The 21,635-nt window shown below is 40.3% G+C and overlaps 1 protein-coding gene across 7 annotated transcripts in view; it reads left to right on the plus strand.

Moving 5' to 3' along the window:
- The window catches only part of FAT3 (FAT atypical cadherin 3), a 695,104-nt gene that overhangs the window by 506,682 nt on the left and 166,787 nt on the right, over positions 1–21,635 (plus strand). For 5 of the 7 annotated variants that reach the window (XM_060771117.2, XM_060771116.2, XM_060771120.2 and 2 more), the window contains 3 exons: positions 6,583–6,897; positions 11,329–11,539; positions 11,980–12,048. In XM_060771117.2, the coding sequence (XP_060627100.2) occupies positions 6,583–6,897; positions 11,329–11,539; positions 11,980–12,048 (595 nt within the window). The remainder of the gene's footprint in view (positions 1–6,582; positions 6,898–11,328; positions 11,540–11,979; positions 12,049–21,635) is intronic. The other 2 variants (XM_060771119.2, XM_060771121.2) reach the window with 1 other exon arrangement.

A 21,635-nucleotide genomic window follows, 5' to 3' on the forward strand; every position in this document is an offset into this window, starting at 1 on the left:
ACAAGATAATGTATTTGTCTACATGATTGCTGGATGGGGTTATACTCCCCCTGAAATTACAGATTTACAATTTGGAAGTTCTGGATTCATCACTGGAACCCCAGTGGTGGCCAGGGGAGCTTTTGCACAATTTTTGTGTGCCAGTTGCGCCCGTACCTTGAGAAGCCAGTCTCTTGTTACATCTCAAATAGAGTACTGCAACACACTCTATGTGGGGCTGCTTTTGAAGACTGTTTGAAAGCTTCAAGTAGTCAAACAGCTGGCAGCCTGATTGCTCAATGGAATGACATACAGGGAGCATACAACCCCCTGTTACTCCAGCTCCACTGGCTACCAGTCTGCTACTGAGCACAATTCAAAGTGCTGGCTTTAGCCTATAAAGCCTTAAACCAGGGGTCTTCAAACTTTTTAAGCAGAGGGTCAGGTCACAGTCCCTCAAACTGTTGGATTAAAATCACTGCTACATTAAAATCACTACTGCATTAAAATCACTACTGACCCAAAGGTCATGAATTTGAAGCCAGCCCAGATCGGGGTACGCTCCCAAACATTTGTCTAGCTTGCTGTCAACCTTTGCAGCCCAAAAGACAGTTGCATCTGTCAAGTAGGAAATTTAGGTACCGCTTTATGCAGGGAGGCTAATTTAATTAATTTACAATGCCATAAAAATCTCTAGCAGCGTGCAAAAGAATGAGGAAGTACTCCATTGGTGTTACAAGTGGACAGTGAAGCAACAGCTCCCCCAGTGGCCGAAATACCCTCATGTAGCTGGAATGTTAAATAGCCTTTCTCTCTGTGTGTCTATATATGTTGTATGTCTATGGCATTGAATGTTTGCCATGTATATGTGCCTTGTAATCCGCCCTGAGCCCCCTGTGGGGTGAGAAGGGCAGAATATAAACACTGTAAGTAAATAAATAATGTTTTTCAGATAATAGTGGGATTGAAAAATACTACATAGGAAGTTCTATTGTGCTCATGAGTTCTGAAAGATGCTGTAACTTTTATTTGAAATTTGACAACTTCCTAACTGTAAAACTTCCTTGCATGGCCTCAGGGAACATGGAGATACATATATCATAACTATTGAAAAATATATTGCCATAAAGTACAGTTGAGTGAGCAAATAATTGGGGCAAGGCTGGAAGGGAGAGGAAAGAGTTAAATTAATAAATGGAATTGAAGTCTAAAATGGAATTGCTGATAATTTAGCTGCAGGGCTATCATAGAAATAAATAATGCAAGATCAATCAGCTTCCAGGAGATAGAAGTCATGTCAGCCATTAGAAAAAAAAGAAGAAAATCCATATCTATTGCAGCCTTCTCCTCCTCTACATCAGCTTTCACTTTCATAACATTAGAGAAGTGAGGGAAAATCGGAGGGTTTTTTTTTGTTTAAATGGAAGTAATTTAGATTTTGCTTTTTCAAAAAGAAAACTTAACATATACCATTTCCCACAGTAGCAACGTTAGATAGTTTGAAGGCAAAATATTGCATTTTGCTTGGTTTGACTACATTGGCTTCCCACTGTAGTTAATTACTATCCTCTTTAATTGCTGTGTTGGCATGTTTAGTTAAGTCTTCCCCACCCCCATCTTGTTTGATGGCTTTGAATCTCTGCATAAAGAATACTTAAAAGACCACGAGAACTTTCCTCAATAGATTTATCAATATGCCATGCTTTCCCCCCAAATCACCCAATCCCTTGTTAGTTTTATTTCTATTCTTCAAAATCACTTGGAGGTTTTCTATCCACCTTCCTTGCGAATTTAGTTTTTACTTGAAATAAGATACAATTTATTTATATAACATTTTTTTTCTTGGACATCAGATACCATGCATATAATTTTCAGTTTCCCATTCAAGTATTATATACCGTATATACTTGAGTATAAGCCGACCCGAATATAAGCCAAGACACCTAATTTTAGCACATAAAAAACTGGGAAAACTTATTGACTTGAGTATAAGCCGAGGGTGGGAAATGCAACAGCTGATGGTAAATTTCAAAATAAAAATAGATACCAATAAAATTACATTAATTGTGGCATCAGTAGGTTAAATGTTTTTGAATATTTACCATATTTCAAAGAAAAACAGAAAACTAGCTCTGTTAAGTGGAAAAGGAGGGTCAACAAAAACAATATGGTACCAACAATTTAATAATAATAATAATAATAATAATAATAATAATAGAACTTCATTTGCATCCCACCCTATCTCCACATGGGGACTCAGACCGGCTTCCAACATAATAACAAGCAAACATTCAATGCCTATATAAACAATGCAGAGTTAGATATAGATCTATAACTATATGTATTAATTTCACATATGCATTTCCCCCAAAACGTTTGCAAATCCTCTCTCTCTCTCTCTATGTGCATTTCCCTCCTGCAATATTTGCAAGCCCTATATATCTATATTCATATATGTATCTAGACATCTCTCTCTCTCTCTCTCTATATATATATATATATATATATATATATATATATAGGGGGAAATTCATATATAAAATTATTTATATATACACACATATACATACATACAGAGGGAGATATATACAGATATATTGCCGATCCAGTTCCGAGCACAATTCAAAGTGCTGGTTTTGACCTATAAAACCCTATAAGGCTCTGGCCCAGCGTACCTGTCCGAACGTATCTCATTCTATGTCTCACCTCGGAGTTTAAGATCTTCTGGGGAGGCCCTGCTCTCAGCCCCGCCTCTATCACAAGTGAGGTTGGTGGGGACGAGGGACAGGGCCTTCTCAGTGGTGGCCCCTCGCCTGTGGAATTCACTCCCTGGGGAAATTAGGTCATCAACATCCCTCCTCTCCTTCAGAAGGAAGCTGAAAACATGGATATGGGACCAGGCTTTTGGGTAATCTGGCAGACTGACAAGGTAATGACGACCAGAATTTGGAAAGGACTATGGTAATGCTGAAAGGACTTACGGATTTTAGAACTCGGTGAACGTTGTCCACTAGATTGGCTTTTTAGTTGTTATTGTATTAATTGAATGTTTTAACTATTGTGGTTATTGCTGTTATGTATTTTTATCTGTTGAATTGTTGGCATCGAATTGTGCTGGTTGTAAGCCGCCTTGAGTTCCCCCCTTCGGGATTGAGAAGGGCAGGGTAGAAGTGCCCGAAATAAATAAATAAAATATTTGTATACATTTATCCATATCTATATCTATATAGGATTTGCAGAGACTTGCAAATATGTGAGGGGGAAATTCATATAAAAATAATGATATAGATACAGATATACATGCAAATCGCTAGATATCTCTATGTGTATAGGATTTGCAAAGACCTGCAAACATATGAGGGGAAGACTTCCAAGGGAACAAAATGTTTTTAGATACACAAAAAAGTCAGGAAATTTAGTGGGTTTGAAAGAGAGCCATACAAACAAGGAGGACATGAAATATATCTCCTTTCCCTACTTCCTTCCCTTTTGACTGGAAAAGAAAACACACTGTCAAGGGAGGGGAAGAGGAGAGAGAAATATATCATATATTGCAAGCCATGGCCTCCAGGCCCTTCTGACCAGCTTAAATCCATTACAAGCCAAGGGTTTTTTTTTGTTTTGTTTTGTTTTTTTTTTGGGGGGGGGCTTTTTCAGCTCAAAAAAAGGGCTGAAGAACCCGGCTTATCTTCGAGTATATATGGTATCCAATCTGAGTTTTGTTGCATTTTTCCAAGATCAGAATGACCACCGTGCTGCATCTCCTATTGAATCTGGAATTGTAGTAATAACAAATACAAATAAGCTGCAGCTCATGTTAACAAATCCTGGCTTAGTATTTCAAGTGAACAAGATCTTCCTGTCTCCTGTATATCTTATTTCTCAATGTAGACAAGATACTCCTGAAAGAGAAATTACTATGATATTTCAGCGTCACTTTTCCCCCCTTCTGTCCATCTTCTCTCTTCAATCCAAAGTCATTTAAAGCCTTTTCCCAAAAATTAACAAATACTTGCAGAGCAAAGTGTAGAATTGCAGAAATAGCATTTAATGTATGGCTGTATCATTCCAAGTCAGAGAACAGAAAATTATTAGTGACAAAATAGATTTCAGGGGTATGCAGTTGTGCAGCTGGTGTATGTGTGTGTGTGTAGGTTTACTTGCCCAGTTAATAACTAGAGTTGACGCAGCAAAATCTATAGTTCTCTACAAGTGGTATAGATCATTTGTCTTTCTGAACAGCCTGATATTTGTGACCCCATTATACATGTTCGCTGCAGTTTATGATGCCTGGGTGATGGCATTGAGATAGCTTAGTCCACCCTCTTGTGGCCAAAAGGGACTTTTAGGATTGCAGTACCAACTCAAGGGAAAAACCAAAATTCCATGCTAGAGATAATGGAATACAGGCAGTCCCCAGGTTACGAACAAGATAGGCCTTGTAGGTTTGTTCTTAAGCTGTCAGGCCAACAAGGGGCCATCACTGATAAAAGTACTGAAAAATACAGCAGAAGATACTTAAAAAGCCAAAAAAAAAAACCAAAAAAAAACTTTACAACGCATGCACAAAACCACACACACACACACATATATATGCAAACACACATACACACATACAAATATATATATATATATATATATATATACACACACACACATATAAACACACCCACAAAACACATATACACAGACTGGGCCACAGCAACGCATGGCAAGGGACAGCTAGTATGTGTGTGTGTGTGTGTGTGTATATATATATATATATATATACATACATACACACAGTAGCCGTCCCCTGCCATGAGTTGCTGTGGCCCAGTCTGTGTATATGCGTTGTGTGTGTGTATATATGTGTGTATATATTTGTGTATATGTGTGTTTGCATGTATGTGTGTGTGTGTGGTTTTGAGCATGCATTGTAATGGGGTTTTTTTTGTTTTTTTGGCTTTTAAAGTCTATTCTGCTGTGTTTTCCAGAGTTTTTATGAGTGGTGGTCACTCATTGACCTGATAGATGTATTGTGTCCAAATTTGGTGTCAATTCGCCCAGTGGTTTTTGAGTTATGTTAATCCCACAAACAAATATTTTATACACACACACACACACACACACACACACACACACACACATATACTTTGGGTAGCATAAGGAAGAGTTAATATCCCTGTGATTTTTTTTCCTGTTTGTGCCCCTGTTCAGAAGATTTCACTTCACTTTCTGTTCCTGTCACAATTGCATTTTGAAAAATGTGGCTTGTTGTGGAAACAAGGATTGCTAAGAAAGCTTCAGTGGAGACACCTTTTCCCCATGATAAATCTTCCAGGAGTATATTTCCCTTCCGAAGGGTAGATTTCTCTCACTTGTTGTCTCACCCCCATTCTTAACTACCAATCATTTGTAAGTCGGATGTTTGTAACTCGGGGACTGCCTGTACACTCCCTTGGAAAGTGATGGGATCTTCTTTGGAGGTTTTGAAACATAGGCTGGGTGACCATCTACTAGAAGGCCTTTGATACTGGATTCTTTCATGGCAAGGAGTTGAAGTGGACACAGTCCTATGATTTTGTGAACACACTCCTGGCATGGCAAGCATCCCATAGTCACACTGTGATAACAATGCTATGAGGAAACCCTCTCTGATGAATTTGACAATGGGCAGTGAATGTAAAAGGCTATTTCTTGTTGCTATTTCTTACTAAATGCAGCCACTGAAAATTTAGATGCTCTCATAAGATAACAGGAGAAGACAATACTCCCTCCTTCTACCATTTGCCTGTTGGGGATGTGGGCATTATTTTTAATTACATTGATTAATTCTTTTAAATTATTGTGTTTTCAGAGTGTGCAAAAGTTTGGGGTAAGGGTATAGGTAAAGGTTTCCCCTTGATATTAAGTCGAGCCATGTCCAACTCTGGGAGGTGGTGCTCATCTCCATTTCTAAGCTGAAGAGCTGGCACTGTCCGTAGATGCCTCCAAGGTCATGTGACTAGCATGACCTTCACACTGGAGTAGTACCTATTGGTCTACTCACATTTGCATGTTTTTGAACTGCTAGGTTGGCAGAAGCTGGAGCTAATAGTGAGAGCTCACTCCGCTTCCCAGATTCGAACTGCCAACCTTTCGGATTTGAACTGTCTGGGCAATTCTAGGAGTCCTTCCCACATAATTACTAAAAAAATATTTTTAACAAGCTGTTTGTGTTTTAATTTTTAAAAAAAACATTTCCACTTGTTAATGTCCTGGCGAGATTCCTTCTTGCTTGGTCCTAGCTAGAGTAGACTCATTGGATTCATTGGTGAATGGCGAGTCAACACATATATAAGTCCATTTGTATCCTCTATTGGGAGGAAAGCAGGATATAATAAACAAATGCATACATACATACATTTGATTCAATAGCTCATCTGTAGTCAGGGCTAAGAATAGAATTTAGGCCACTTACATATTTTTTTTCAAGCCATGTCTATCTGTTACAATTCCTGTGTCTTCTGAGAAAAGGCTGCTGCGGATTTCATTCATTTCATTTGGCACCATTCTGTCAAGTCAACTTTTCACAACATAAACTTTTTCTTTTTTGCTTTTGTCTTAACCGTTTCCCCTCAGGTTACAGTAACAGATGGAGGCACCTCAGCCAAGCAATCTACAGTCTGGTTGGTGATTCAGGTTCTGGATGAAAATGACAATAAGCCCCAGTTTCCCGAAAAAGTCTATCAGATCAAGTTGCCGGAGCGGGACCGCAAGAAGAGGGGAGAGCCCATCTACAGAGCCTTCGCCGTGGATAAAGATGAAGGCCCGAATGCGGAGATTTCTTACAGCATTGTGGATGGGAACGATGATGGGAAATTTTTCATTGACCCAAAGACTGGAATGGTCTCTTCGAGAAAGCAGTTCTCTGCCGGGAGCTATGATATCTTAACCGTAAGCATTTATGACTCAAATAAGTGCACGCAGCACATTTATATTCCAAGGGCAAGTTTTAATTTTACAACGTCTTTATGTAGTTATATTCCATCTGAAATATCAGCAAAGATGTCGTACTCAATTCAAAATCCATTTAGAATGGTCTTCATCTTTTTCTATTGAATCGCTACAATAAATCAATGGTGTTTGACTCTGTTAAAAATAGATCTGTGTTTGAAGAGATGTTGGGAATGAGAGACTGAACAACACTCAACACAGAGAGTCCTCAGCTAGAAATGACACTTGTAGTCATTCTTAGGAATGCCATCAGTTGCCAGTGGCTTTCCCTCTTCTCTAGAGTTGTTTTCTTTTGCTAATGAGGGTTTATTGACTCAGACATCTGATTACTGACAGGGAGGAGCCCCCAGTGGCACAGTGAGTTAAATCCCTGTGCCGGCAGGACTGAAGACGGACAGGTCACAGGTTCAAATCTGGGGAGAGGTGGATGAGCTCCCTCTATCACCTCCATCCAGCTCCTCATGCGGGGACATGAGAGAAGCCTCCCACAAGGATGATAAAAACATCAAATCGTCTGGGCGTCCCCTGGGCAACGTCCTTGCAGACGGCCAATTCTCTCACACCAGAAGCGACTTGCAGTTTCTCAAGTCGCTCCTGACACGACAAAAAAAAAGTGACAGGGAGGGGTCAATTTCCAGCTTTACTGTAATTCAAAAGACTTTGAAAAATTGCTGTGTGCCTTCAGATTCTTCCCCATTTATGGAACTCCCAAGGCGAATCTATAACAAACTCACCTTGGTAAGATGTTCTGATAGAGAGTTTACCATTGCCTTCCTCTTAGGCTGAGAAAAGGGAACTTGATCAAGATCACCCAATGAGTTTCTATAACCAAGTAGGAATTTGAACCCTGGTCTCCTGGGATTCTAGTCCACAACTCAAATTACAAACAGCTTTCCACATTCATTGGGATTAGGTGTGCAGGACCCTACAAAAAGTGTGTGTGTGTGTGGGGGGGGGACGGGGACGGGGACATATAAACACATATATATTTTATTTTGCGTGAGGTTCCACCTCTCTGGGAACCTCTGTGTCCTACAGCACCACTTTGTGGTCAGAACTCATGGGACATTGGTAGTAGAGGACCTAGAAATTCCAAAAGAGGCATTCAATCTTATAAATTATGATTATGCTTATTTATACCCCACTTTTTCTCTCCACAAAAGAGACTCAAAGCAGCTTACATTAAAAGCATTTCAATCCAATCTAAAATCTACAGACATTAGAACAGAATTAATCTCTAGTATTAAAAAAAATCAATTAAAATCCATAAAATCTGATTAAAAAATATATTCAGAGCTAAAACCACAGCATGTCTTGACTTGATCTTAAACACCTTCTGCTTTAAAAGCCTGCCCGAATAAAAAGGTTTTACCTCCTGAACGATGGACAGCAGGGAAGGGTCCATTCTGGCTTCCCTGGGAAGAAGGGAGTTCCAGAGTTGAGGGGCAGCTGCAAGAAGGAAGGCCCACTCTCTCGTTCCCATCAACTGAGCTTAAGATAGAGGTGGGACAGAGAGAAGGGACTCTTCTGAAGATCTCAGGGCCTGGGCAGGTTTGTACAAGGGAATACGGTCAGTCAAATAGCCTGAACTTGAGCCGTATAGGGCTTGAAAGGTCATAACCAGCACTTTGAATTGTGCCCAGAAACAAACTGGCAGGCAGTGGAGCTATAGAAAGTAGTTATATTGTGATACAATCTATTAAATGAGGCTATTCTGAAAACTAGTTCAAAACTTCAGCCCCACACTATCCTCCTTCCAGAAGAAATTGAAGACTTGGATGTTTTGATAAGCCTTTGAGAATGTCTAGGCCAAGGGAGATAGCACTGCACTTTTGTCCCATGCCCTGGTTTATGAGTGACAGCTTGCATTATCCTGTTCCCTTGTTCCTGTATACAGCTGGCCATGTTTTATGACAGTTCTTTCCATAGGTTATTGGGCCCTGTTTTGAGCTTAAATTATTGTTATGTATGCTATTGGTTTGATCTTTTATTACATTTTGTGTTTATGTTTTGTTTTGGGTACATTGTGCCATATGCAAGCCACCCCGAGTCCCTTTGAGGAGATGGAGGCAGCCTACAAAAATAAAGTTGTTGTTGTTGTTGTTGTTGTTGTTGTTGTTGTTGTTGTTAGTAGTAGTAGTAGTATTAGTAGTAGTAGTAGTAGTAATATCCTAGTACAGAATCTAACAAATACATTATTGAGTAGGTTGCCTTACTACTTGCATATTCTGAAGCATCTACATATACTGCAGTAGCAGCTGGTAGCATCCACATTCCTAGTTTTACAAATTCCTTTTTGATTTTAGTCCAAACCATGCAGTGTTACTCCACATTGTAAAGGAGTCATCCAAGGTACAAAGTATCCCAACCTATTTGAGGGATGGGGCTAGAATCTTGGCTAGTTCCTTTGTTATTAAGACGCAAGGATAACCTTTCTTTAACAGCATGCCGAATTGTGAACTGTGGTTTTTAGCCTTCCTGTTTATTGCCTTGACTTCAGGTGTTTGCATTCAAAAAGGAGCATTCTGGCAGATGCTTTTGTCAATCAGCTGCACTGCTTTTTAATTTGTATTTGCACAGTTTAGATCGAAATGAATATAAAGAGCACTAGGCAACCTCAGCTTAACACGAGAGTTGTCTTTCTTTCTTTTTACTTGGGATGTGTAATTTGGATCCTTTTTAAAAATGATTTTTATCTGAAATGGAGTTACCATGCCTAAATGAATAATAAACAGTGAAGTATTGTATAAGCACAGGGATCATTTGATGTGCCATGGAAATCAATACCCCTCTCCCCCCCCCCCCCCACACCCTACAACCCTTCTTGTTTAAAAAGCTTTAGCAGTGATTTCCACATAAAGGTAAAGTACACTGTAAACAGATGTTTTTCACAGCTCACGTTGTGAACTTAGTCTCTTTGGGACTGAATTTAATGAACAACAACAGGCTCATAACACAAAGTGCAGCCCAGGTCTGTGTCCCACGGATCCTGCTTTAGCTGCGGCTGCGGCTGGGATTTGGCACCTCCTTTGGATTCATATTCTCCTGGATTCAATTGCAGCCTTGCGGAGAACATATTGTTCACTGTTGAGGATGGGCAAACAGGTCAATTTTGTTTTCATACACATACTTGCATACATGTCCACACAAACATGCCCATATATATCCATACATGCTTAGTTCTTTTATTAAAAACAAATCAGTCCAAATTCTCAATACTGTGCACTGATTACATTCAATAAGTCCAGGTATTTTCAGTATTAATAACACTTCATGGCTCCCAGGAACATGAATTTTCAGGAGACAGGATTCAGCACCTTGGAGAGTAACTTTAAACTTAGGGCTAAAAACTGAATCCAGAAGCATATTCTTCACCGAGGTATAATCCGAATCATGTTTTGTTTGGGAAGTCCAATGCCAAGAATTGCGGATAGATCCTCGGTAGAATGAGAACTGTTAACCCAAGTTAATAGTACAAGACACATACTCCCTATAATTGGCTTCAGTTCAGCTTCTGGCCATTGCATTCTTGATCAACTGGTCTCATTGAATACTTGTCAAAGGCAATCCAATGTAAAATATTTTATGGTAGTGTAGGCAAGATGTAACTTAACACAGGCCTGATATCTCTAGAAACAGTCACACTTGATAACATTAGCCTTAAATACAAATGATCCCTGGACACCCAAGTTGAATGCTGGATCCTGGAACACATCCAGATTGTGAACCTGGCTGTGTTATGGGAAATGTAACCACGTGCATTGTAAACTGAAAACCTTTCCCACTCTGCCTTTTGGCTACTGAGTAGACTAGGTACCTCATGGTGATTAGTCCCCAAATTGGTCTCTAGTATATAGATTAATTATATAGATTAAATAGATTAATCTAGGTCTACTTTTTCTTCAGTGTAGCAGGTTAAACTCATTCTTTCATCATTTATCCAGGGATGGAGAATCTTTGACTCGATTCATGTTTCAGAATTCCACTTCCGGAAAGTCCCACAGGTCAATGGCTTGTAGGAGTTGTACTACAAAACATCTGGATGACCAAAGATCAACCATAACTGCTTTAAACACATATATAAATAATAAAATTTAGTATTTTATATAGGCAAATTACTGATTAGCTAAAGCTTTTCAAGAGGCGTATGGACAAGTAGTTTGTTTCAGAGTAATGGTTCTCATATTTTGTCCTCCAGATGTTTGGGACTTCAACTCTCAAGAGTTTCCAGACACTGTGGTCAGTCCACAGAGATCCCAAACATCCAAAGATCCAGAGATTGAGAACCACCGTTTAAGGGGGAAAATATGGACAAAACTTGTACACAAAGTGTTGCCAATGTTACCTATATATTTTCTCCATACGCAACAGATAAAAGCAGTTGACAATGGCCGGCCACAGAAGTCTTCAACTGCACGCCTCCACATTGAATGGATTAAGAAGCCACCACCATCCCCAGTCCAATTGACTTTTGATGAACCATTCTACAATTTCACCGTTATGGAAAGTGACAGAGTGACCGAAATCGTTGGCGTAGTCTCTGTACAACCTGCTAACATCCCACTGTGGTTTGATATAGTCGGTAAGCTTGGGCAGAGTGCTATCAAGCCATGTTTCCTTATAAGTATTGTCTAGATTTTAATAAGGGGTAAACTAACCAGTGATTAACTCCCCCCGGATTAAAATGGTGAACTTAATATACTACTACTATACTACTTCCTTCATGCTTTGGTTTTGATGCCTTAGCTAAGCTGTATGGCTGGATTGTTTCTTTCTCTTCCATAATATGTGATTGACTCGCAATCCTAATGTTGTCTTGTCATTTAAATTTTCTGACCATAGTTTGCTAATCTCATTTCTAAATGTATTTTGATGGTAACTTAGATTGGCTGTCCCTCATTTCTCTCTCTCTCTCTCTTTCTCTCTCTCTTTTCTCTTCACGCTTTTTTCCCCTTTTGCATTCTGTTATCTTGGTTTTGTTTTTTCTTTTGTTTCTTCTGCTTCCGACTGCTCTGCTTCAAGGTGGCAAGCATGCTCGAGAGATGTTCTATATCCTACAGACAGCTTGTGGGCAGAACTGTTCAACAGAAGGTACCTTCAGTGCAAACGCATTTGCTACAGTAAACTTTCTAAGCTGCGGTCTTTTCTGTTCTTGGTTTTTTTTAAAAAAATTTCCTTCTAAATATATGAAAATAATTTCCTAAAGCCAACTGTACTTGCATCTTTCCTAGCTTCCTGGGAGACAACACATGGACTTTGTTCATCCATTTGTCAGCAGTTTGCATATTCATGCCTAATTGCAGTCTTTCTTTGCAATCATCAGGGGTTTATTCTGCCAAATAGCAATTTAAAGAGTTTGCAGCAGGTTTTGCAAATCATTCCACAGAAGTTACCAGGCTGTAAATATTGTCACGGCTCTGTAAAATATTATTAGCCAATTTTGAAGATTAGTGTAATTTATTCTATCTAGTGTTGTCTGTCAAGATATACAGAAACTGTAACTGGCTTAAGATATACTTACCAAGATGTTGAGGACGGCAAGTTGTGGGGACTGACTTGTAGCAATTTTACAACACCTTTGCTTGCTTCCAGTTGGTTTTGAGGTTCTATTGCAGTGATTCTCAACCTGTGGGTCCCCAGATGTTTTGGTCTTCAACTCCCAGAAATCCTAACAGCTGCTAAACTGACTGGGATTTCTGAGAGTTGTAGGCCAAAACACCTGAGGATCCACAGGTTGAGAACCCATGTTCTATTGGAAAGTGCTAAGGTATAAATCTAGACATTTTACTTTTAAAAAATCAACCCCAAAACCCTGGGTTGACTTATTCAGTGTACCTTAAATCTCATTTTTAAAAGGTACCAACTATGACTAGAGTGGCAAAACGCGAGAGTTTAATCCATACCAGGAGAAGCTAAAAGGAGTACCAACTCTCTATTTTCTCCACCATGCCACCACTTCTACCCTTTTTGAATGCTTGGGTGGGAAAGAGCTGTGTTGATGCATCAAGCACCTTGAAATGGCGCTGGCATTTCCCCCTCCTTGCAAAATGACCTCAACTTATGCATGGATCATATGAAAAATCCATAAAATTCTGGGCCCATAACTTCTCTTCAACTTATATGTGAGTTCAACTTATACAGTAAATCCTTAAATGTCCTTTTAGGCCCTAAATGTTTGGACTGAAGACAGCTTAGGACAATCTTGGCCTTTTGAAGCCCTTATAGACACAAGGGGCAGATCTGATGACCTGAGGCAATTTGGGAAATGATTGTTGTGGGGATATGTATCAAGTCACAAAATGTCTCAGGAAGAGAAAAAATAAACACAGATAGGGCAACTTAAACACATTTGGACTTGATTTTAATGTATAAGAAACTAAATAAATTCAATTGATCCAGTTATGTCTTTGTAAGTAATTTTTCTGACAGCCTGCTTTAAAGACAGGGGGAAAGAGAAAAAGTTGAATCAAAAGATTGGCCTGCTTACTTTGGTTGACAAGAGATAAGTTATTTTTGCCACAGGTGGATAGAGAGGTTTATAATTAAAATGTTGGGGTTTCATGCAAGCTTTTCAATAAGAAAACACTTAGAAGAAGAGAATAAAAGGACAATGCTAGAATATGGTTCTATGCTAGACGTTCTGTATTTGACAGTCATATCCATTCTCAAAGAGTTTGCATATATCCCCAAATTCTACTGACTGCAATGGAGCTCAAGGAGTCCTCCAATGTGTTTAGTTAGGATTGTAGACAATTCTGCAAAGCCGATTAATACATAATGATGCAGAGGAACAGCCAGGTGACTCTCCACTTGGTCATTGATGGAGAAAATATAGGAAAAGAAAGTCAGAGAAGAGAGCTGCAAATCATAGTGCAGTGGTTCCCAACCTTTTTCTGACCAGGGACCACTGTGATCAGGGACTACTTGAAGAAGAACCACTTCAACCAGGGACCACTCTCCAACATTAGTACCAAAAGGGTTACAAATCAATGTATTACCAAAGGCTTTCATGGCTGGAATCACTGGGTTGTTGTAGGTTTTTTTGGGCTATATGGCCATGTTCTTGAGGCATTCTCTCCTGACGTTTCACCTGCATCTACAGCAAGCATCCTCAGAGGTTGTGAGGTCCTGACAACCTCTGAGGATGCCTACCATTGATGCAGGCAAAACGTCAGGAGAGAATGCTTCTAGAACATGGCATACAGCCCGAATAACCTACAACAACCCTATCAGTTTTTCGTCAACTTTAGATTCAATTTGGTTATTTGGAGTGCAGATTCAGAAAATTGCATTGGATAGACCACATCAGCTCTAGTTTCTGATACAAAACATATGCCATCCAGTAGATGCCCTCTCCTTGCCAACAGAAAACCATATTTAATAATCTAGAGCTGCTGTGGTAGTAATAATCTTTTGTATTCAGCCTCTCCCCTTCCAGCATCCCCACTGCCTTGGCACTATAAGATGGTTTCGTGATACCAGTCGCTCTTGTTGCTGTGTGGTTACGAGGCAACGGTATAGTAATGGTGAGGCTGCGGACCATATTTTCATTCTTGCAGACCACTGGTGGTCCACGGACCACAGGTTGGGAACCACTACCATATTGGGAAGGCCATATGAAGTAAGGGACAGGGCTCTTGTATCTTTGCATGGCCCTAATCCAAAATTAATTTCTTAACGAATTTAGGGGCTGCTATAAAATGGAGCAGAAGCATACTAAAAAAAAGGAAACAATGGCATTTCTTCATCCTGCAGTTATCTAAGTAGCATAGGCCAGCTTTGGTAGGCACTTGATAACATTCTTCTTCCTTGCAAACAATAATTCTTTCCATTCACTGTCTTTAACATTTTTGCTTCTCCTGGAAGAGAAGCTTTCCTCCCTTTTTATAGCGCAATTCTTTATAGCTTCTAGCATTCTTTTGGAAATTTTTATCAGGAGAGAGATTATTTTGAGAAGCTCCTAGTTACTTCCTATTGCAACCGAAAAGGGTAGAAAGAAAATCTCAGAGGAAAAAAAGTGATTGATTACATGGTGTATTTTTAAAACTCCTCAAATGTTAATTATCTCACTTCACATTCATTTAAATCCCCATTGCTTAACATTTAAGTCTAAACCCAAAAGCAGGCGATCAAACAAACGGATAAAAGAAGTGAGGCATTTGCTCAGTTTCACTCTGGATCTGTAATAGTCCCAATAGTAGGAAGCAAGGTAGTACAGGAAGTGTGTGTTCTTACTCGATTCTTGCTTCTCTCTCTTGAAAATCTCTTCATGAATTAAACATGACAGTCAAACACTCGGGTGAATCAACCACTTATTTTATCCTTCTGGGAGAGTGTTTCTGGAATACTTTCCCCCCATTTCCTCATTATTTCCCATCTGTGATGCTATGGACAGTGCTGAGATGGAAACCCCAGCTATAATTTCCAATGATCGGAAGGATTCAGGTGTTAGCCTTGCTCAGCTTCTTGGTTTTTGCCAAGGCGAAAGAACTTGATGTCTTAGAAGAAATTGATGTCTTAGAACAGCGTTTCTCAACCTGGGGGTTGGGACCCCTGAGGGGGTCGTGAGAGGTTGTCAGAGGGGTCACCAAAGACCATCAGAAAACACATATTTCTGATGGTCTTGGAAACACAGTGCTCTCCGGAGGTAGGTGAACTACATCACCCCTAAGTCACTGTCAATTCCTCCCATATCCCTGCGGTATTTCCTGTTGATCAGGGGGGTTCTATGTGGGAAGTTTGGCCCAATTCTATCGTTGGTGGGATTCAAGGGGCATTTTGAGTGTAGGTGAACTATAAATCCCAGCAACTACAGCTCCCAAATGTCAAGGCCTCTTTTCCCCAAAATCCACTAGTGTCCACATGTGAGCATATTGAGTATCTGTGCCAAGTTTAGTCCAGATCCATCACTGTTTGAGCCCACAGTGCTCTCTAGATGTAGGCGAACTACAACTCCAAAACTCAAGGTCAATGCCCACCAAAAACTTCCAGTAATTTCTGTTGGACATGGAAGTTCTGTGTGCCAAGTTTGGTTCAATTCCCTCATGGGTGGAGTTCAGAATGCTCTTTGATTGTAGGTGTACTATAAATCCCAGCAACTACAACTCCCAAATGACAAAATCAATTATCCTCCCCCCCCCCCCCCCCATCCCACCAGTATTCAAATTCGGGCATATCTCATATTTGTATCTAATACATCCTGCATATCAGATATTTACAATTCATAACAGTAGCAAAATTACAGTTGTGAAATAGCAACACAAATAATTTTATGGTTGGGGGTCACCACAACATGTAGAATTGTATTAAGGGGTCGCGGCATTAGGAAGGTTGAGAAACACTGTCTTAGAACCTCTGGGGCCTTCAGTTTAATTCAATTGATCTTAGATAGGTTTGTGGGTGAAAACAGTACTTTAAAAACACATTTCTCGAAGTTTAGGAAACCCTGATGTGAAAAATCCTGGACTAAGTGCAACAGGACCATATTCGCTTTGCATAGACAGGAAATGTTTTAAAGACCGAGTAATTTTGAATTAAGATAAACATCGGTTTCTTCTACCAGTTTAAAACTGACTTAAGTGGTCAGTGTAGATGTGCCAATTCTGAACCACACTCCAACACCTTGAAAGGTTTTATAAAATAACAGCTTTTCTGATGCTATATGCCTTCAAGTCATTATAGAAATCCCTGAAAGAAACCTATCATGAGGTTTTCTGGAAGTATATGACTACCCAATGTTTTTCTATGGCTGAGTGAGGTTTCAAACACTAGTAACCAGAGTAACTTGTTCCTTGTTGGTGAGTTTGTATCTTTGTTATCCAGTTGCTGCCACTGAATGATTTTCTAAGAATTTGATAAAAAAAATAGGTATTTTATTTATAGTATCAGAAGCGAACCAAAGATACAGTTGAAATGTATTTAAGAACACAAACAAAATTAGAAACTTGGCATTTTACTAAATGTCCTTTGACCAAAAGCTGGCCACTTGGAGTGCCTCTGGTGTTGCTATAAGAAAGTCCTCCATTGTGCATGTGGCAGGACTCAGGCTGCATTGTAATAGGTGGTCTGTGGTTTGCTCTTCTTCACACTCGCATGTTGTGGACTCTACTTAGAATCATAGCATCATAGAGTTAGAAGAGACTTCATGGGCCATCCAGTCCAACCCCCTGCCAAGAAGCAGGAAAATTGCATTCAAGGTACCCCAAACAGATGGCCATCCAGCCTCTGTTTAAAAGCCTCCAAAGAAGGAGCCTCCACCAATTTGTGGTCCCATTTCTTAACGTTGGCTCTGCATCTCGTGGTGCTAGAGTGCAGTCTGTTCAGTGCCTTCCAAGTCGCCCAGTCTTTTGTGTGCTGAGGAGGGAGCCTCTCATTCGGTATCAGCCATGACTTGAGGTTCTGGATTTTAGCCTGCCACTTTTGGACTCTCACTTGCTGAAATGTTCTTATGAGTATCTCTAGGTCTTAGAAAGCAGTTTTTGATTTAAGATGTTGGCGTGCTGGCTGTCAATGCTTTGGTCTTTTAATTGCTGGCTGCTACCTCTCCGCAGATGTCAGGTGGTGCAATACTGGCTAAACAGCCTAATTTCTCCAAGTGTTGTGGGGTGTAGACATCCTGTGATAATGTGGCATGTCTCATTAAGAATCACATCCACTGTTTTAGCATGGTAAGCTGTGTTCCACACTGGGCATGCGTAGTCAGCAGCAGAGTAGCAGAGCGCAAGGGCAGATGTGAAATGACTTGCTTAAAATTAGTGTTATGAAAAATTATGCTTTGGACTACTATTTCCAGAATCTCCCAGCCAAAACGGCTGAGGACCATGAGAGGGAATATGAGGACCTAGATAGATAGATAGATAGATAGATAGATAGAAATGTAATGTTCATTTGTGGGATTAACATAATTCAAAAACCACTGGATGAACTGACACCAAATTTGGACACAATTCACCTATCAGACCAACGATTGACCATCACTCATAAAAACACTGAAAAACACAGCAGAAGAGGCTTAAAAAGCCAACAAAGCAAAAAAAAACACATTACAATGCATGCACAAAACTACATATATACGCAAACACACATATATACAAATATATGCACACACAAAGCACATATACACAGACCGGGCCACAGCAACGCATGGCAGGGGACGGCTAGTGTGTATATATATATATATATAGTTTCAGGAGCGACTTGAAAAACTGCAAGTTGCTTCTGGTGTGAGAGAATTGGCTGCCTGCAAGGACATTGCCCAGGGGACGGCCAGATGTTTGATGTTTTACCATCCTGTGGGAGGCTTCTCTCATGTCCCCGCATAGGGAGCTGGAGCTGACAGAGGGAGCTTTACTCACTCTCCCTGGATTCGAACCGCTGACCTATCAGTCAGCAGTTTAACCCATTGCACCACCGGGGGCAATTTAATTAAGGAAGGTAAAGATTTACTTCAGAAAATTCATCCCAAAGGGTCTTTGATGTACAAAAGGAGGATTCCTTTAAGCAGAAGGGATTCACTTTAGAAGAGTGGGGAATGGGAAAGTGCATTGCTCCCCATTAAAGTGTTTAAACAAACATTGCATTTTGTAGGCTCTTATCTAATTTTTTAAACTAAGGAAATGAAGGGACGTTTTTAAAGGCATCAACTTGGACCATCTTTCCCTTTTAATTTCTTCTAACTTTTTGAAGGCAAAGCTTTCCTAAGAAGTGTGGCCTGATAAGGTTAACGTTTTCTGATTGCTCATTAAGATGGCTACAAAGCAACTTAAATTAAAAAGCCAGTGCTTTTTTGCTCCCCTCGCCATCCCTTTCTGGTTATCACTACAAAACATTCACTTTGGGAAAGGGCTGATCGTCCCTAGGCTAGCCTTCTTTCATTATACTTTTTATGGAAAAATAAATCTGCAAATCTTGTCTTCAAAAAGGTTTCTTTTTTTCTCTCAGACTGATCTAGAGATAGCCTATCTTCTCCCTCTCGCTCTCTTTCTTGGAAGTGAAAAGACTGGTTTCTTCTTTAAAAAAATAATGAAAAAGCATAAAATCCAAGAGAAATGTTTTAATACCTTACTATCTCCATAACTTTAATTAAATGTCAAGAACAATTATGTATTCACTTACAATTAAATGCTATTAAGAGAATGTTTATAAGAACTGAAATAAGATCAGTGATTTAGACATGCATACATGTGTAGGGACCGAGTATATACATTTGGAATGAAACCAAATTATATTCAAACTCCCATTGCAATATTCTGCTACGGTTGGAGTAGGAAAACAGTGGCCCTCCAGATTTCGTTGAGCTCCTATGATCATCCACACTGACAGTGATGAGTGAGAATGGGAATGAGTGTTTTTCAAACTTTCAAGGACATCCTTAGATGTCCTTGAAAGTTTAGGCAAATATCTTAATTTGTTTCTAATTTGAAATCTATGATTCCCAGCAAAAAATAAAATAAAAATAAGGATGTCTTATTAAATTATATAACATCTGCGACCAGAATAGTCTATGCCCAGTATTGGAGAGGAAAAGAAAACCCGACAACAAAAGAATAGTTGATAAAGATGCTGGAAGTCAGGAGTATGGACAATTTAACACAACAGTTAAGTTACTGACAAGACAAATCAACTACAGATTGGACTCTTTTAACTAAATTTATAGAACAAGAAAGAATGGAGATATTAATCATAGAATCATAGAGTTGGAAAAGACCTCATGGGCTATCCAGTCCAACCTCCTGCCAAGAAGCAGGAATATTGCATTCAAAGCACCCCTGACAGATGGCCATCCAATCCAGCCTCTGTTTAAAAGTTTCCAAAGAAGGAGCCTCCACCACACTCCAGGCCAGAGAGTTCCACTGCTGAACAACTCTCACAGTCAGCAAATTCTCCCCCATGTTCAGACAGAATCTCGTGTCCTGTAGTTTGAAGCCATTGTTCCATTGCGTCCTAGTCTCCAAGGAAGCAGAAAACAAGCTTGCTCCCTCCTTCCTGTGGCTTCCTCTCACATATTTATACATGGCTATCATATCTCCCCTCGCCTTCTCTTCTTCAGGCTAAACACGCCCAGCTCCTTAAGCCGCTCCTCATAGGGCTTGTTCTCCAGAACCGTGATCATTTTAGTCGCCCTCCTTTGGACACATTCCAGCTTGTCAATATCTCTCTTGAATTGTGGTGCCCAGAATTGGACACAATATTCCAAGTGTGGTCTAACCAAGGCGAAATAGAGGGGTAGCATTACTTCCCTAGATCTAGACGCTATGCTCCTATTGATGCAGACCAAAATCCCATTGGCTTTTTTTACCGCCACATCACATTGTTGGCTCATGTTTAACTTGTTGTCCACAAGGATCTCAAGATTTTTTTCACATGTACTGCCCTCGAGCCAGGCGTCCCCTATTCTTTGCAGAAGGGTCAAAACCCCTTGGACCATAAAGAAGAAGAGGACACATACAAAAGAAAAAAGAAGCTAAAGGAATGAATAATATATCCCATGAAGTAGAAGATGAGAAATCAGCCCGTCCCCCCGCTTCTCCCCGAACTTACCCATCCCCTTCTCCTAGTAACTTCCCTCCCCGATCAATAGCCCAGCCATCCACTACCATACCACCATCCTCCCCCTATCCCTCCTACTCCCCTGGCCCAATCTTTACCTGCATTCCACTTTATCTCCCCCTTTTCATACTATTCTGAAAATACTTTGATAAAAATCTATTTTTTAAAAGTTTATGCAAATATTGTATTTACTGTTACTGTTAGGCAACAGTATTTACATGGCCAAAAGTGAGGTGTGCATTAAAATAAATTGTGTGTTAGAATTGTGCACCTAAATCCTCCTGTGCCCCTCCATCAGGCCAAGGATAGTCCTGATGGAGGGGCATGACTTCTCATCTGCCCTCACCAACAAGACCTTCAAAACCTCCCTTGGTTTTGAGGGCCTTGTGAATGAGGCCTTAGTTGGGAGGTCACATCCCCTCCATTAGGTCAAAGCTGACGGCTTAAATCATGTTTTGCTTCAGATTGTTAGGGAGAATTTGGAGCAACCCATGACTTTGGTTAACCAAGACCTGTTAAAGTAGCCTTTGCCTGTGTTAATCTGAATCAGCTCTGTGTGTCATTTAGCTGCCATGAGTCATTTGCCTATCCTTTGGGATAACTGGTCAGTGTAGGTGTAGACCCTAGCATACCAGCTTGAAATAACTCAGCATAATGTATAGGTCAAGGTAAAGGTTTCCCCCTGACATTAAGTCCAGTCGTGTCTGACTCTAGAGCAGTGGTTCTCAACCTGGGGTCCCCAGATGTTTTTGGCCTTCAACTCCCAGAAATCCTAACAGCTGGTAAACTGGCTGGGATTTCTGGGAGTTGTAGGCCAAAACACCTGGGGACCCACAGGTTGAGAACCACTGCTCTAGAGGGTGGAGCTCATCTCCATTTCTAAGCCAAAGAGCCGGCGTTGTCCGTAGACACCTCCAAGGTCATGTGGCTGGCATGACTGCATGGAACGATGTTACCTTCCTGCTGGATCTACTCACATTTGCATGTTTTCAAACTGCTAGGTTGTCAGAAGCTGGGCTAACAGCAAGAGCTCACACCGCTCCCCAGATTAAAACCTGTGACCTTTCAATCATCAAGTTCAGCAGCTCAGCAATTTAGCCTGCAGCACCACCGCGGGCTCCATATGCCAT

The sequence above is a fragment of the Anolis sagrei genome, chromosome 3 (assembly GCF_037176765.1).
Source record: "Anolis sagrei isolate rAnoSag1 chromosome 3, rAnoSag1.mat, whole genome shotgun sequence".
In the NCBI taxonomy this organism is placed as follows: Eukaryota; Metazoa; Chordata; class Lepidosauria; order Squamata; family Dactyloidae; genus Anolis; species Anolis sagrei.